Source organism: Gadus morhua, chromosome 11, assembly GCF_902167405.1.
Source record: "Gadus morhua chromosome 11, gadMor3.0, whole genome shotgun sequence".
NCBI lineage: Eukaryota > Metazoa > Chordata > Actinopteri > Gadiformes > Gadidae > Gadus > Gadus morhua.
This window is the reverse complement of record NC_044058.1, coordinates 22,309,619-22,327,358: the sequence shown is the minus strand read 5'-3', so window position 1 is coordinate 22,327,358 and position 17,740 is coordinate 22,309,619. Positions and strand designations below refer to the sequence as shown.

At 48.0% G+C, this 17,740-nt stretch overlaps 1 protein-coding gene across 2 annotated transcripts in view; it reads right to left on the bottom strand.

Annotated features, from left to right (window-relative positions):
- The window catches only part of aplp1 (amyloid beta (A4) precursor-like protein 1), a 37,308-nt gene extending 22,149 nt beyond the window's left edge, over window positions 1-15,159 (bottom strand). For both annotated transcript variants that reach the window (XM_030369377.1, XM_030369378.1), the window contains exon 1: window positions 14,874-15,159. In XM_030369377.1, coding sequence (XP_030225237.1) covers window positions 14,874-14,939 — 66 coding nt within the window. In that variant the 5' untranslated portion in view covers window positions 14,940-15,159. The remainder of the gene's footprint in view (window positions 1-14,873) is intronic.
- Between the last annotated feature and the right edge of the window lie 2,581 nt (window positions 15,160-17,740).

Genomic DNA, 17,740 nt, shown 5'->3' with positions numbered 1-17,740 from the left:
TGACATGTTCTAGCTTTTTTCAGGATATTTGATCAATTGGCACATTTTCCATATGTTTTCCACGACTTGAATACAACTTTTTTAAATGCAGGTGTTGCTAGTGAGCCTCTAACGTGCCTCTACTAGTGTGCCTCTACTAGCGTGCCTCTACTAGCGTGCCTCTGCTAGCATGCCTCTTCTAGTGAGCTTCTGCCAGTGAGGCTCTCCCAGCGAGCCTCTTTTAACGAGCCTCTTCTAACGAGCCTACAGCATGCCTGTTATCGAGCCTCTGAGCGTGCCTCTACTAGCTAGCCTCTGTTCTAAAAGCCTCAGCTGACGAGCCTCTTCTGACGAGCCTCTTCTAAAGAGCCTCTTCTAGCGGGCCTCTGCTAACGAGCTTCAGTTAGCGAGCCCCTGCTAACGAGCGTCTGCCAGCGAGCGGCTGCAGCAGAGTCGTGACTTGAGTCCCTCTGAGCTCCCCCTGCCCGGGCTAAGAGCAACCATAAATGTCCGCCAGACATCCGTTCTGTAGGATGGGAGCCAGAGAAGACGTTACCGCACCCACACACAGAGTGTGTTCACCGATCCGTGACACGACACACAACACAGACCTCCTACATGAAGGTTACCATGAACAGACAGACTCTCCTCAGGATCTGTTTAGCCATTAGTTCATTACACACACGCGTGCATGCACAAACAGGCACACACACACGCGAGTACAAGCACTCACACACACACACACACACACACACACACACACACACACACACACACACACACACACACAAACACACACACACACACACACACACACACACACGCACACACACACACACACAGACAAACACACACACAGACATTCACAAGGTCACATTACAGGAGGACTGTGTCCGATTATTCTGCGGCTCTTCCAATTTACGAGGATAAAAAGATCTGAACGCAATAAAATTCCCCGGGTTTCCTTCAGGGAGGGCGAAGACGCCAACTCTGGGGACAAAATGAGTTACAGTGCGTCAGCCAATGCTAGCACGTAGGATTGTCTTCAAAGAGCAGACTAAACTGAGAATTAATCATTCATAAGATTCAGGATGTTTACCTTACGATGTACCTTTAAAAAAACACTTAGCCTTCAAGACACAGCACACATCCCAAGATTCACCCCCATCTCCAGGGTCATATTGTTGTCACCACTCTCGTGGATTTAAAGGCTTCATCTAGAACCTTCCTCCAGGAGGCATGTGGGCTTACCAACACATTTCCCCTCACTGCTTCCTGGCCTTACAAAACACATGCGTAGGTTTGACGTACTCAGCTCGTCTTGACGGAGAGCAGCTCTGAGCTTCCTGTGACGACGGCTGTCTGTGCTACCATCGGCAGAACGACGCACTCCCAACTGCCTCACCCTCGTCTCAGCCACATCACGACCGCCGGCTCTGAGCTCACCTCCTCCACCCTCATCGCTCCGTCATGACCACCTGCTCTGACTCAGACGGCAGCGCCGTCACTCGTACCACGACATGCGTGTTCGCTCGGTCCTCTGGTGCGAACGAACGCCCGAGAACGGGAGAGATGGCTATACCGGCGTTCTTTTCACACCGGATAATGACTCCCACGGAACGCCCCGGTTTTCTCCTCGGCGCCGTGGGTGTTCCAAATGCAGGCGAAGTAAATGTCAACTGAAATTGCTCAATTGCACAAGCGCACTCAAACGTCCCGATCCTGCTCCATCACGCTCTGCTACTGTACGGAACATTCGCTGATGTTCCGGAACGTCCTGTGGCGTTGCTGAGCACTCTCCAATGCTCTGCAGGGCTCCGTGATCCCCTGCAGCGCTCGGCTCCCGGCCGCTGGCTCTGTACCTCTTTGGACCACTCTGGACCTCTCCCTGACCCCCTGTACCCCCTGGAACGCTCCCTAACCTCCTGTACCCCTCTGGAACGCTGCCTAACGTCCTGTACCCCTCCAGAACGCTCCCTAACCTCCTGTACCCCTCCAGAACGATCCCTAACCTCCTGTACCCCTCCAGAACGATCCCTAACCTCCTGTACCCCCTGGACCTCTCCCTGACCTCCTGTACCCCCTGGAACACTCCCTAACCTCCTGTACCCCTCTGGAACGCTCTGGAACGCTGCCTAACGTCCTGTACCCCTCCAGAACGCTCCCTAACCTCCTGTACCCCTCCAGAACGATCCCTAACATCCTGTACGCCTCCGGAATGCTCCCCGACGTCCTGTACCCCCACAGAACGCTCCCCAATGTTCTGTTTCCCTCTGGAACGCTCTGGAACGCTCCCTAACCTCCTGTACCCCTCTGGAACGCTCTGGAACGCTCTGGAACACTCTGGAACGCTCCCTAACGTTCTATACCCCGTCTGGAATGCTCCCTAACCTCCTGTTCACCGTAACTCTCCACATCGCTCCGTAACGTTCGGGAGTGATCTGTAACTCTCCACAACGCTCTGTACAGCTCAGTTACACTCCCTAACGTTAAGTGCTCCGTAACACTCTTGTGCACTCTGTAGCGCTTCAAAGCACTCCACAGCAATATGTAGCACTCCATAGCACTTTGTAGCGCTCCATAGCACTCCATAGCACTTTGTAGCACCTTGTGGCACTCTATAGCATTTCGTAACACTCTGTAGCACTTTGTAGTGTTTCATAGCACTCCGTAACAATCTGTAGCACTTTGTAGCACTCCATAACACTTTGTAGCACCTTGTGGCCCTCTATAGCACTCCGTAACGCTCCGTAGCACTTTGTAGTGTTTCATAGCACTCCGTAACAATCTGTAGCACTTAATAGCACTCTGTTACACTACGTAGCACTTTGGTGCGCTCCATAGCACTCTGTGATGCTCCGTAGCACTCGGCAGAAGTGTTGCCTCGGGGATTTAAGGAATCAAAGGCTTAGCTGAGATTTGAGCCGTGCGGATCCCTCCCAAACAGCCTAATATCTACACAATGCCAACCGTATACGGGATTAGGAATATTTCTATTAAAATGACACAATGGAAACAAGTCAGTGTCACTTTTCATCCATTAAATCTGAGGATTCCGGATTTATACGAAAAATATTTGTATCCATTTAACTTTTGAGACTTACTCAGTACACTCCTTTCCGGTACAACACCTCTATAGTATTTGATGTAGAACTAGTGTGGTGATCTCATGTCCCAGTGAAGTGAATTAAACTTAAAACACAAGGACACCGATCACCACTTGAATGATGCTGGATGAGTCAGTGTCTGAATACTTATTTCAACGTGTGACGCTGGTTCCCAATCTAAATCCTAACAGGGATGCGTGTTTCCACGTTTGTAAATCCATAACGTTGAATTGTAGGTAGAGGTTCAGTGCTCGAACAATGTTTGGCTTAGGAGGACTCATTATTTAGTTCGTATGGCAGAACGGCCATACTCTGCAGCATGTTGTAAAGGGTAAATTAATAAGGCCGATTCTGCAGCGCTGAAGTGGGTCAGGACGAGGCTAAATCATTTAAATGACCTAATCCAATAGCACGAGATTGATAGTCCTTTTCTCCCATCTCCCATCCTGACAGCTAGTGAGTGAGCATCTCCAGAATAATCTGACATTCCCCTCATGCTCTCTCTCTCTCCCTTTCTCGTCCCCTCCCTCTCTTTCACTCTTTCATGCGCTCTCTTTCAACTCTCTCCCCTTCTCTCCCACTCTCCCCTTTTCTTCTCCTCTCTCTCCGTGTCTCGATCCCCTTCACCCTTCTCTCCCTCATTTTTTCTCTTCCCTTCTGTTTCTCCTTCTCACTCCTCTCTAGCCTTGTCCCACACCTCTCTCCCCCCCTGTTTCCCATTTTCTCACTCCTCTCTCCCTCTCCTTTCTCCCCTTCTATCTCTCATCATCCCTATCCCCTCTCCCCTTCCGTCTCCCCCTGTTTCTCCCCTACCGCCCCTTCCCTCCCTCCCCCTTCTCTCCTTCCCGTCTCTGTTTCCAGCGCTGCCTCTAAAGCACGACTCAGCTGTCCTAGGCGTTGTCTTTGAAGCTGACGGTTATTGAAGTATGTCTTCCCTCCGGATATATCGGCATGCTGCTCGACATGCATGTACTATAGGGGCCGTGCACTCTCTGCACTGCAGTGAGAGCAGCACACCAGTGTCCCTGCAAGTCTGGGCTCATCCACCCCCAGCGAGTTCAGTCCCCCGCTTTGATCACCAGTCAGAGTGGAGGGTGTTAGTTTCAAACCAAACTGGTTATTATTATCGGATCGCCATCTTTGACTCATGGCTAAAGAAATGTATAGTGTTGTGATTGTGTCTCTTTCTTTTATGTCGGTAGTATGTACTATGCCTGGGCCTGGTATAGGCGTTGATATGATTCAGCTGGTAAACCCTCCTCACACGGGACATTACAGTTACTTTGAGTGTACTGCATCGTAGGGAATGCAGTAAAACACATCGAAATAAACCAACACATCACAAACCAAACCATTTGAAATGAGAGAAAAGCCTTTGAAAGCCATTGACAGCTCTTCAGTATCTGTTAGTTTAGGTCTACTTGGTTTCTACCACAAAAACCAAGACTAGCTATTTATCTTCAGCAGTGCCACAACAGGACCGCAGGTCATGAACCCGCTGGCACTGGGAGTAGCAGAGGGGCCAGGGGGGTCACGGTGGCGCTAATAGGCCGGGACTGACCCTCTGACCGCCGGCTACCGTCCGTGAGGCCGTGCGGGCCGTCGTCCGCTCGCCTTCGTTGACATTGCTGCCCTGGCCGCGGCTGCTCCCAGTGGCCCCCGCCAAGAGGGTCCGGCGGAGAGGTCAGGCAGCACAGCGCGCCTCCGACCGCCTCTTAGCACGTCCCTCGCTCCTCCAGGACTCACTCACTCTCCCTCTCTCTCATGTTCCTCTCTCACCCCTCTATCTTCTGTTTCTCTCTCTCCCTCAGCTGTTTTTCTCCCCCGTCTCTCTCTCTCTCTCTCTCTCTCTGCTTTTCCTCTCTCACCCCCCTCTCTCTGATGTTCCTCTCTCTCTCTCTCTCTCTTTCTCTCTCTCTCTCCCCGTCTCTCTCTCCCCGTCTCTCTGCTGTTCATCTCTCTACCACTACTGTTCCTCTCTCTCTCTCCCCCAGATTCTCTGCTGTTCCTCTCTCTTCCCCTCTCTCTCTTCTGTTCCTCTCTCTACCACTGCTGTTTCTGTCTCTCTCCCCCTCTCTCTCCACTCTCTCTCTGCTGTTCCCCTCTCTCTCTCTCTCTCTCTCTCTCTCTCTCTCTCTCTCTCTCTCTCTCTCTCTCTCTCTCTCTCTCTCTCTCTCTGTGCTGTTCCTCTCTCTACCCCTCTCCCTCTCTGCTGTTCCTCTCTCCTCCTTGTGCACTCTCTGCTGTTCCCTCTCTCACAGCATCATTTGGCCACTGAAGCCGGTTGCCGGGGTAACGCCACCCACAGGAGTCAGCTACCTTCTCTGTTACCGTAGCAACTGGTTCCCTGTAGAATTTAAACATGTCACTCAGTGTGCGTCTCTCTCTCTCTCTCTCTCTCTCTCTCTCTTGCTGTCTGTCTAGGCCTCGCTCTCTCATCCTCTTTAATAGAGTCCCCTGGGTTGGGCTCAGTGGATGATGGCAGGCTGAATGGCTGCTTAGGTTGCTTTAGCGTCGCCTTGTTGTTTACAGCAGCCGAGATGTATAGTGCGCTGATGGGTCACCTGGCGCGTGGTTTTTCATTAAGTTAAACCTCAGCAAAGGGAGAAAGGGACGTAAAAACATTCACTTCTCCTTGGAAAGTGTCGTTATGAGCTATTCCACATGAAACCCGTCCACCTTATCTCCCCTGAACCCTACAGAGTAGTACTAGCAGTAAAGGGAGATGGAACATTTCATCCAAACAGCAGTCTTCTCCGTTTGTCCGCAGGTAGGCCTACAGCTCACAGCTGGGAGCTCGCTATGGTGCATCATTAGCTGACTAAACAATGCGTCACAGATTCTGCTGCTGCGACCTCCGTACAAGACACCTAGCGGATGGCAAACTAGAATCGTGCAACTTTGACTGTATCATAGGATCCGTTTCCTCTCATCTTATACACTAGATCAGTGGATTCTGGTCGGCACCTTCAGGCCTTTGATGGAGACCAGGAACCTTCCGGAAAACCATCTGAACCCAGCAAGGTTACAGGGAGGACTGGGTTGGTTAAGGCAGAAAACAATGTGTGACTATCAGTAACCTTCTCACCTACAGCTGGTTTGTTTTTCCAGCTGATCAGTGATCATCTCACAGCAGGTGTAAATGTTGCTGCGTAACAGCGTGGACTATGACTGTGTCTGCAGCCACCTCATTCACTGGGGGGTGAAGAGACCAAAGAGAGTGAATACAATCGTGCTCACAAATAAAAGATATTCAAATATTGTCAAAAGTAGAAATGAGCAAGGACAGCTTTCTTTTTTAGTCATTCTGGAACTATGATAATGGAGTTGTCAGGTTCAAATCTTAAGACAGCAAGGCAGAAGTCTGTAGCTGTAACATTGAAACGCACTACAACATAGCCTAGGTTGTTAACCAATACATATATTAAGCAACTGCTTCAATCCTAAGGGGTTAGGTGTCTTGGGGGACCACAGTGACACCACGACACTCGAACTAGCAACCTTCTGGTTACCAGAGCGGGTTGGCTGGTAACCAGAAGATCTCTAATGTAATGTGTCAAGTGTCGACGAGGTGTCCCTGAGCAAGACACCTCTCCCTGACTGCTCCCGACGAGCTGGCATTCACCTTACATGGTTGATTCCGTGTGTGAATGTGTCTGAATGGGTGAATGTTTGTATTGTACAATATTTGTAAGCGCTTTGAATGGCGGTTAGAAAAGCACTGTATAAATGCAGGCCATTTACCATTTAACATCTAGGCTACCCTTGAACACTGAATACGATTGATAACGAGGTTCCTGGCTGTTATGTGAGGTCTGGCTCCTGATCACGTCTGCATGGCGTGCATTCCACGAGGAGCGAGAGGAAGACTAGACTTCTGTTCCATCGGAGGCATCCGCCAGTTTGACAAGTCTGGTCTTGTGGGCCTCCGAGTGTGTTTGGCTTGGTGTGTGTGCCTGCGTACATGTGTGCTGTGTGTGTGTGTGTGCTGTGTGTGTATGTGTGTGTGTTTGTGTGTGTGTGTGTGTGTGTGTGTGTGTGTGTGTGTGTGTGTGTGTGTGTGTGTGTGTGTGTGTGTGTGTGTGTGTGTGTGTGTGTGTGTGTGTGTGTGGGCCACACCGGTGAGGTAATGCGTGCCCTGTAGTCTGCTAGTCTACGACGCGGAATCACTCAGTAGATTAAATATTGGTATTATCTTATTTTCAGAGGGTCACATTCACAACAGAGCGCCCGACCATAAGGGGAAAATAGTCTTAATCATCTAGACAATTCTTTAAAACGACCCCTTACCAGGGCCTGCCACCTTCCATTAGTGCCTTTATTTGACTGTTGTTACATTTAATTATTTTTATTCTAGACACAGGGAAGACCGAGTGGGGCAACTCCGGCATCTAGATCTCACTGTTCTTCTCATGGAGTCAGTTGAGCCCTGGTGTCTCGGTGCCTAGCTTGGCATAGACTAGCCTGGCTGCGTAGCTTGGGCTGGCAAAATAGCAAGCAGAATGGCTTCTTTTAATGGCGACGCAGAGTTCACAACGCTCTGGATCACATTCTATATCAATGGAGCAGATAACTGAACTCTTGCTTGGGTAGACCGGAGGGAACGACATGGAGAGGAGAGAGAGAGAGAGAGAGAGAGAGAGAGAGAGAGAGAGAGAGAGAGAGAGAGAGAGAGAGAGAGAGGGGAGCGAGTGAGCGAGAGAGGGGTAGGAGAAAGAAAGAAAGAGAGAGAGAGAGAAGATAGAGAAAGAGAGCGAGAGAGAGATGATGAGAGAGGAGTAGGGAGGAGAGAAAGGGAGAGAGGGAGAGGTCTGTAAACATAAGAACAAAAAGAAGGGGGAGGTTGAATTTTCCACGAGCAAACAAAGCACATAAAGGAGAGAGGGATGAGACATCATTATATGAGGGAGAGAAAAAAAGGAGGTTCATTAGAGACTAGGGGGGGGGGGGGGGGGGAGGGGAGAGGAGAGGAGAGTGAGGAAGGAGTGGAGGAAGGGAGGTGGGGAGGGGGAGGGTGTGTCTGGGAGGATGCTGGGGCTGGGGGACAGGCGGCTGTTAGGACCGGAGAGAAGGGTGGGGTCCGGACAAGAGGAGGGGAGGTGAGGTTGCATGAAGCGAGGGAGGAGGAGGTGGAGGAGGAGGAGAGGAGGAGGAGGAGTGCGTGACAAGCAAGAGCTCAGACCATCCCAAGGCCGTTCAATTATTGATGCTCCTCCTCTTTATAGAGCAGGGGTGTGTGGTAAATGGGTATCTGTATCTGTGTGTGTGTGTGTGCTTCAACTGTATGGTGTGTGTGTGTGTGAGTGGGTCTGTGCCATTATGTAAGGGTGTGCATGTGCACATGTCTTTGATGGGTCTTTGTCCGAGTCAATGCAGCCCTACTCTACTGTGTGTGTGTGTGTGTGTGTGTGTGTGTGTGTGTGTGTGTGTGTGTGTGTGTGTGCGGGTGCGGTTGTGTGTGTGTGTGTGTACGTGTGTGTGAGTGCACTTGGTCATGCTAACCTGCGAAGTCTGTTTTTGTGAAAAGAAAACCAATACTCGAACAAGGAACACACCACATGCCATCTTGTCCCCGTCCAGACAAACAATGCAGGTCTTGCTTTGTTTCCTTCTAGTCGATAGGTAAAGATTTAATGCTGCTGATGTAAGCGCCCCCTTGCCTCGCTCCTCTATCACCTGTGAACACACGGTCCTGGTGCCGGCAGAGATGAGGCTCCCCCTCCCAGACCCTCCTCTCCCCAGCCTCCATTAGCGCGTTGTCTTCCTGCTCATGCATATTATTCTACACGGTCCACTGGCTCACATCCCTGCTTCTTCCCTTCAAACCAAGTATGCGACATAGAGGGCCATCAGCTATTCTAGTGCTTCAGTCCTTATGCAGAGAAGAGTCTGTCCTGCTGTCTGCCTTTCTGTCTGTCTCTGTCGGTCCTTCCGTCTGTCCACTCTGTTCTGCCTCCTGCCCTTCTGTCTGTCTCTCTGTTCTTCTTTCCATCTCTCTTTCTTGTCTGCGGTCCTTCTGTCTGTCCTCCTGTCTTTCTCTCTGTTCTGTTTCCTGTCCTTCTGTCGGTCCCTGTCTGTCTATCTGTCGGTCCAGAGGGACAGGGGACAGAACAGAAGAACAGACAGAAGTCAGTTCTTCTGTTCTGTCTCCTGTCCCTCTGTCCATCCCCCAGTCTCCTGTCTGTCTCTCTGTCTGTCTGTCTGTCTGTCTGTCTGTCTGTCTGTCTGTCTGTCTGTCTGTCTGTCTGTCTGTCTCTCTCCTGTCCCTCTGTCCCTCCCGATCGTCCCGTGGCGCCAGCTGGCTGCTGAGGAGGTGTTTCTCTGGGATAGCTTCAGCGTGGTGAGGTACCGCGAGCCGCTTCCAGATGGCCTCCGACTCACACACACGTCAGGCCGCGATGACAGTACGTCTAACTATAGATTCAATACATAGGATATAACAATAATGAGAAGGATAACAATAATGATAGATTCCCTGAGCCGAACTTCCCTGGATATCCACAGCTCTGAACCAACCCACCAGATACAGCCCACCTTAAGAAACCAGCCTACCGGATACATCCCGCCTTAAGGAACCAGCCTACCGGATACATCCCACCTTAAGAAACCAGCTTCCCGGATACATCCCACCTTAAGAAACCAGCCTACCGGATGCAGAGTTTTATGCAAAACAATGGATTCCAACCTGGGAACAATCCCTAACAAGCCAGGGTGTTATGCTGCTGGCCTCTGTCTTCCTCTCGCTGTCTCTCTCTCTCTTTTCCTCTCCCTCTGGCTCTCGCTCCCTCCCTCTGTCTCTCGCTCCCTCTCTCTTAGTCGCTTTCTCCCTCTCTCTCTCTCTCTCTCTCTCTCTCTCTCTCTCTCTCTCTCTCTCTCTCTCTCTCTCTCTGTCTCCCTCTCTCTCTCTCTCTCTCTCTCTCTCTCTCTCTCTCTCTCTCTCTCTCTCTCTCTCTCTCTCTCTCTCTCTCTCTCTCTCTCTCTCACATGTTATCAGCACACTGCTAATATTTCACGGAGGCTCTCAGGTCTAAAAAATCCGGCCTACAGAGTCTAAAGAGTCAGACCCAAAGAGTCAGTCCTAAAGAGTCAGGCCTACAGAGTCCTGCAGCAGCCATGCAGGGGCTCTGAGCATCACTCTGCCCTGACTCTCAGTAGGACAGAGCTGCAGGTAAAGACATAAACAGGAAGTCTCCTGGGTCAGCCTCCAACACCGGGCAGATGGCTGCGTCGCCACGGTGATGGGGGTGCGTCGCCGCGGCGATGGGGATGCAGAAGGTTCTACCGTGTCGTGCCTTCAGCCCTAATCGGTTCATTGTGAAGGATGAAGAAGCCGCCGCTGGCCGCAGGGCGGGAAACAGACGTGGACCTTCAGTGAGGCTTGAAAGGCCAACACACACGTCACGTGTAATGCTCTCATTAATATGCATGACTTCAGAGCCAGCGGGCCAAAAACGCCATGGAGCGATAACTACCTGGTGATCAGACCACCATGAACGTCTGTCCCCTGCCTCAAGAATCTAACCCAACCCTAACCCGCAACCAAGGTCATCTAACCCAACCCAACCCGCTACAAAGATCCTCTACCCAACCCTAACCATAACGCATTGTCACCTGGCAAAATAACATCCCTGTATCGATTCGGCCAGAGAGAATTTAGCGTGCGCTTGCCTGCAGGGATGAAACAAAAGGCAATATAGCACTTTGGGCTTTGTGATAAGACATTTCGTGGAGTATTTGTGTGGTGGAGATTCACTGTTTTGTTGTTGCAAAAGACCGGGCGCTTTTTTATGCTTAACGCTCTTAAGCAGAGCAGGAACAAGGAAGTCCTCTTCAAGACAAATACTAGGTTTAATGAATGTTTTAGGGAAGGGAGTTTGTCCTTAAGGAAATACATGGTAAGAACAAATACCTGAAATTATTTAAATGTTGATTCAGCATTTATCCAGGCACACAGGCACGCACACACTCACACAAGCACACACCCACGCACGCAGGCACCATTGCACACACACGCACGCACGCACGCACGCACGCACGCACGCACGCACGCACGCACGCACGCACACACACACACACACACACACACACACACACACACACACACACACACACACACACACACTAACACGCACACACACACACACACACACACACACACACACTAACACATGCTCAACTCGCGTTGACATATTAGCAGCAGAAGCCCTGACAGGCCTGTGTGTTGGCCTACCTTACACCACCTACCAGCACCACCTCCACCACCACCACCACCACCACCTCCACCACCACCAACACCAACAACACAACCACCACCACCACCTCCAAACAGCCCCACCTCCTCCAACCCCACCACCTCCACCACCACGGCCACCTCCATCCCCACCCCCTCCACCACCACCACCTCCATCCCCACCACCACCTCCTACGCCACCGCCTCAATCCCCACCACCACCACCGACACAATTACACCACCGGCTCTAAGCTGTGTGCTGAAGGAATTCACTGCAGTGCTCATAAAAGCATCCAGAGCTATGTATTTCATCAGCTGTCCGCTCGCTCCGGTAATGGCATGATTGTAGCAAAAACATTTACAGCATTCCTATCCGCCCGCCTTTCTTCCATGAACATGTAGCTTTCATTTCAGATTTCAGTGCCTGCGCCGGGATTAATCCAGGCCCGTTGTGTTTTGCACAACAGGAAACGGGGATAAAAGATAGGAAGAATGGGAGGAAGGAAGCGTCGCTGTGAGACGTGATAATAAATGGCTATTGGCACACGTAACGGTCGGCGTGGAATACACGAGAAACCATTAGTGAAACACGATTATCTCTTGGCTCTAAAATTAATTAACAGGAGACAGAAAGAGGGGGGAAAGGCAGAGAGAGAGAGAGAGAGAGAGAGAGAGAGAGAGAGAGAGAGAGAGAGAGAGAGAGAGAGAGAGAGAGAGAGAGAGAGAGAGAGAGAGAGCTAGAGAGAGCCTCCAGATTGAGATTGGTCTCTGGGACGTGTTTAGCAAAGCACATATTTTCTACCATCCATTGCGTGTGACGTTTTTTCCTCGCCTTTGCCTCAACGAAAATCCAGTCTATCTGTTGTGCCAGATAAGTGAGTTACCAGTGTATCGCTGAGTGCTGCGGCCATGGTCTTCGGCCTCATAACGCTGCTCTCTGCCTCTCCGGGCAGGACTGCTCTGGGGTAGTTGAGCACTCAGCTTAGCACTGCAACCATTTATCTTGATGATGAGCACAGCGGGGCTCGGAGTAAACACTCTCTTTGCTGTGCTGAGTTTTAAACGGGGTGCCTGTGCTGGGGTTGTACGATTCTACGCATACCGTAGGGGCGGCATGTGGCTAAGGAGGTTGCGCGGGTTGGCTGTTAGTTCGATCCCCGTGTCGAAGTGTCCCTGAAGCAAGACCCCTCACCCTAACTGCTCCTGACTAGCTGGCTGTCGCCTTGCATGGTTGACACCGCTGTCGGTGTGTGAATTCTGCGCATGAATGGGTGAATGTTATGCAATATTGTTAAGCCCTTTGAGTTCCCACTGGTTAGACTAGCGCTTTAGAAATGCAGTCCATTTAGAACTCAAACCACCAGGTTTGAGTTCTCTGAGTGCACCGGTGCTTTGCTATCTACGAACTTGGTGTGAAAAGGAATGAGACCTGAAGGGTTCCTCGGTACTGAAGCTAGCATAGCGGTGTGAATCGTCCACGATGCGCAAGCAGCCACAGACCGTTGTGTTGTCTTAGGTAGGCCTACGATCAGACATAATGGGACGCTTTGGGGCTAATTCTAATTCCTTTCACTGGTAATCTCGTTCAACATTTTTAATCTTTTACTTCTGCATTTGTGCTCGTACAAAGAACCTAACCTTGGAATTACATTAGGAAACAAAAAGCGCAGATGCTTTGATGAAAGAGGTAATCCCGATACCAAATATTAAACATGATGTCTCCGGGACAAATGATTTGATTCAGCAAATACACGTGAACCGGAGGAGACCCCGAACCGTGTCGGCAAACTAATTCCCCGATTGTCATCCTACTGTGCATCTGTCAGGGTGTAATCTGTCCTCTAAACCTGGAGGAGGTGCACAAACTCCTCCAGGGGAGCTAACAGTCAGCAGAGTTGTAATCCTACTAAAGACTCTTACAGCCAAAGCACTATTGCCGAGCAGATACAGAGGTTCACTACAAGGGCCACTCTCCAGATCCAACCGGCTCATCAGAGAACTGTACATCAGTTCTCTTTGGTTTTCCTTGTAGGCTACCCCAAAAATGACGATACTCGTTCATTTGATTGAATCTTGAATCATAGAGATGAAGGGGATATAATCTGCCAAGATTCTACAACCTGGAGCGTAAAACGTTGTGTATATTCTACTATATTATTTAGATAATAGGGTGATGCATAAAATATTCATTGTGTGACTCCCGAAAGTAATGACTTAAGCTCATAACTTTTTGTTTCGTTTTGACTTCTCTGTCTGCATGACGGTCTATTGCCTCGTGATATTTAATGCCTTGCATTAGACAGTACAATATGTGAGATTTTAAATTAATTGTATTTTGTGAGCTTCCTGTATTATAAAAGTGGAGTGCTCATGTTTCCTGTGGATTAAAATGGTTTCCTTCGACTAGCTGCACTAGCTCACAGCTTTCGGTCAATTGTGTTGCAATTTACAAAGATAGACGTCGGGAGACTGCGATTTATGACTACAATAAACTGCGTATTGTTGTTGAATGAAATATGATCTTTATTTGAGTCAGCCCCTGTGAACTTTTTCTTTCTGTAGAACATAGGATGCAGGGTTACATGAATACAACAATGTTATTAGCTTGTCATTCATATTATTTTCGTTTTGCTTGATTTAGAAATCGTCTTGCGTGTGAAACATTCCAAGGTCATTATCTGTTGCGTATAGGCCTACTCTTTACAAAAACCAGACCGTGTTTACAACAGTTTGATTGTTTCAGGATCACTGAGATGACTTCTGATCATGGGTCACTGTTTTGCATTCATCTTTAGCCAGACACAGTTTAAATCACACAATCTAATACAAGGATAAGAAACACACGTCTATGTCCTTATTTCAAAATAAACTTTTGCTGTCATGTTCAGATCAGGCGGAAAAATAATTTGAAGGCCATGTTAGGTGACATTGTAGAATAATCTAGAATCTAAATTGGTTGTTATGCGACATAACACAAATATATAGTGTATGAAATATGCATGGCTTCAGTCTTTCAGTTCCTATGTAGAGCTTCAGAGAAGACATAAATAGGCCTACATGCATATTCGGAGGGCCTTGTGCCGAAAGGACAGGATTTATGTGGGGCTAGACAGGTATACAGGAGACTCGGTGTAGGATGAGTCAGTATATTGACATTCATTTGTGAAGAAAAATAAAAAAAGAATCTACACCTATTTGTAGAAACAGAATAACACAGAACCATGCGATCTGAACCCCTCAGTGAATGTCTCATTGTGTTAATATTCGTTATTCGATGTCCATTTCAGGATTGCATATGCCATCAGTCACTAACACTTCCTTCCGTCGACAGATTTATTCCAGTGGACTGTGCCTGCGATGCATTTGCAAATTAAATCTGTCCTACATCAGGGCGTCATCCACACGGGGACAGCGAACCCAAATAAATGTGGGCTATCAATGGCAGATCTCATATTGTAGATAAAATAATAGGTTGGTGCAAGTGATTTATACAAGTGAATTATACAAAACAACAAACGCGATCATTATATATACATATATATTATACATAGTCTTACCTCGACGTTGCTCCATATGCAAACTGACATTACAGCCACCAATATAGGCATCATGGTAGGTCCCATCTTACGCCTTCTTTCGTGGCTATTATGACAATTTTTTTGTATAATATAGTTCCACAATACGCTACGTAGTTACACCAGCCAGTTATGGTGCACGTCGTCTCCGCTGATATCTTGCTCTGGTCTCTCCAATGTGGGCTGTTAAAGATGTAGTTCTCCTCCTCCCACTCCGAGAACCAAGCCCTTTTCAAGCGCCCTATCTGCGGTTATTTATGAGGGACCTCAACGCGAAGTCTTGCTCTGGTTACCTGAGTATAGGGAGACCTCTAGTGGCGGGGCGTAGCCGGGTATAGGGAGTCATCTAGCGGCGTTTAGCTGGCGGTGCATGGCTGAGTACAGGGAGGTATGGAAGCATATATATGGAAGCATATATGTAGCAAAATTCAAATGGCAATGCAATTTGCAATTTGCAATTCAATAAGTAATTACGTTATGCAATTGACAATGCATTATGCAATTTCATAATGTAATTTGTAAATACGTTATTCAAAGTGTATTTTAATATGCAAAGTGACAATGCAATCCTCAATTACATTTGCAAAAGTTATAACAATAAAAATACAATAACATTTTGTCAAATTCTTTTGAGTTCCTTTATTCAAATTGCAAAGCTATAGCGTCCCCGTGATTGCAATCCACTTCGCCACGCTCCATGTGTTGCAATATTCAAATGACATTTCAATCCGCAAAACGGAATCCAAAACGGAATCCAAAACGGAATCCAAAGAGGAATACAAATAGGAATCCAAAACGGAATCCAAATAGGAATCCAAAGAGGAATACAAATAGGAATCCAAAAAGTCAATATGCAAAGTGGCAAACGTATCAGCCAATCAGCGTCTGGACGTCACTTTCTATTGTCTCCAAGGGTATCTCCACGGTAATAATAATAATAATTATAATACATTTAATTTAAAGGGCGCCTTTCAAGACACCCAAGGTCACCTTACAGTGCATAAAGTTATCATAAATAGTTTAAAACAACACATTGTGGAAAAATAATAATAATAATAAATAAATAAATAAATAAAACAAAAACAAGACAAAACAAACAAACAATCAAGACAGTGATCAGTTAGACGTTGTGTGCGAGTTTGAACAGGTGAGTTGTGACTTGAAGGTTGTAATGGTGTATGACTGTTTTATGTGTGGGGGGAGGGAGTTCCAGAGCCTGGGTGCTGAACAGCTGAATGACCGGGCACCCATTCGTAATGAGTCGTGATGTGGGGATACATAGTAGTCCAGCAGAGGTTGAGCGGAGGGAGCGGGAGGGAGTGTATTCTTGGAGGAGGTCGCAGAGGTAACTGGGGGCTAGGTTGTGGAGAGCTTTGTAGGTGAGGAGTGGGTGGAGACGGTGGGTCTCCCGACCCTATGTTTTGCACCCAGTGCCTGTTAGCACTTGGGAAATCTTTGTGTATACCACACTGGCGTCAAAACGTACCAGTGAGGATAAGTCGTCTATCCTATCTCCCAGAACACGCACTCTATCTACTGCATCTGTGTCTTCAACTCGATTGTTCTCCACATCATCGGCCAAACTTCGGGGCATATCAATAATCTCCATTGGTGACCATGGACCATAGGCTACGAACTAGAAGGGAACAAGGAAATTACGAGCAAGTGACGTAGTTGCCGCCCAGACGCTGATTGGCTGATACGTTTGCCACTTTGCATATTGACTTTTTGGATTCCTATTTGTATTCATCTTTGGATTCCTCTTTGGATTCCTCTTGGATTCCTCTTTGGATTCCTCTTTGGATTCCTCTTTGGATTCCTCTTTGGATTCCGTTTTGCCAAATCTTTTGCAAAGCGTTCGTTTGGCGGATTGAAATGTAATTTGAATATCGCAACACACGGAGCGTGTCACGGGGACGCTATAGCTTTTCAATTTGTATAAAGGAACTCAAATAATTTGACAAAATGTTATTCTATTTGTATTGTTATAACTTTTGCAAATTTAATTGAGGATTGCATTGTCACTTTGCATGTTAAAATACACTTTGAATAACAAATTACATTATAAAATTGCATAATAAATTGTCAAATGCATAATGTAATTCCAAATTGCATTGCCATTTGAATTTTGCTACATATATGCTTCCATAGGGAGGCCTCTTGCGGTGGTGGCGGTGCTTAGCCGGGTATAGGGAGATCTCTAGCGGCGGTTAGGTGGCGGTGCAAGGCCGGGTATAGGGAGACCTCTAGTGGCGTTGAGGAGGCGGTGCATGGCCGGGTATAGGTAGACATCTAGTGGTGTTTAAGTGGCAGTGCATGGCTGTATAGAGAGATCGTGCACAGGTCTTCTTATAGGGTTGGTCTTCTCACAGTGAGAAGAACTGGACCGGATGACCTACATACCTGCATGGCGTCCCATTCATCCAGAAACCATAGCTCTTTAAATCAATGACAGTATTGGCGAGGAATACAGTCAGTCACACCGTTTTTGTTTTTTTGAGTCCAGCATCAAATGGTTAAGTTTAAAGTTTGGTTATTCCAAGATAAAAATTAAAAGAAACTATTGCAAAACAAAAAGGGAACACAGAAAGTATAGAGGTAAAGTTAAATTGAGTGAAGTATCAACTTCATTTTTGGAAGTGGGGGAGTATGGTTGGGAGGTCCGACGCGCCCTCACCTCATTGAACCCTAAAAATAGACACGTTATAAACGGCAATAAGTTCATCGCGCCAGGCCTAGTTATTAATTAATTCCAATACAAATGTTGTAACTCATTGTGTTCAATTGATTAAGTTATGGAGCAGGTAAAAGGGTGGCCGCTGCACCCATTGGTTCAGGTGCAGAGGGCG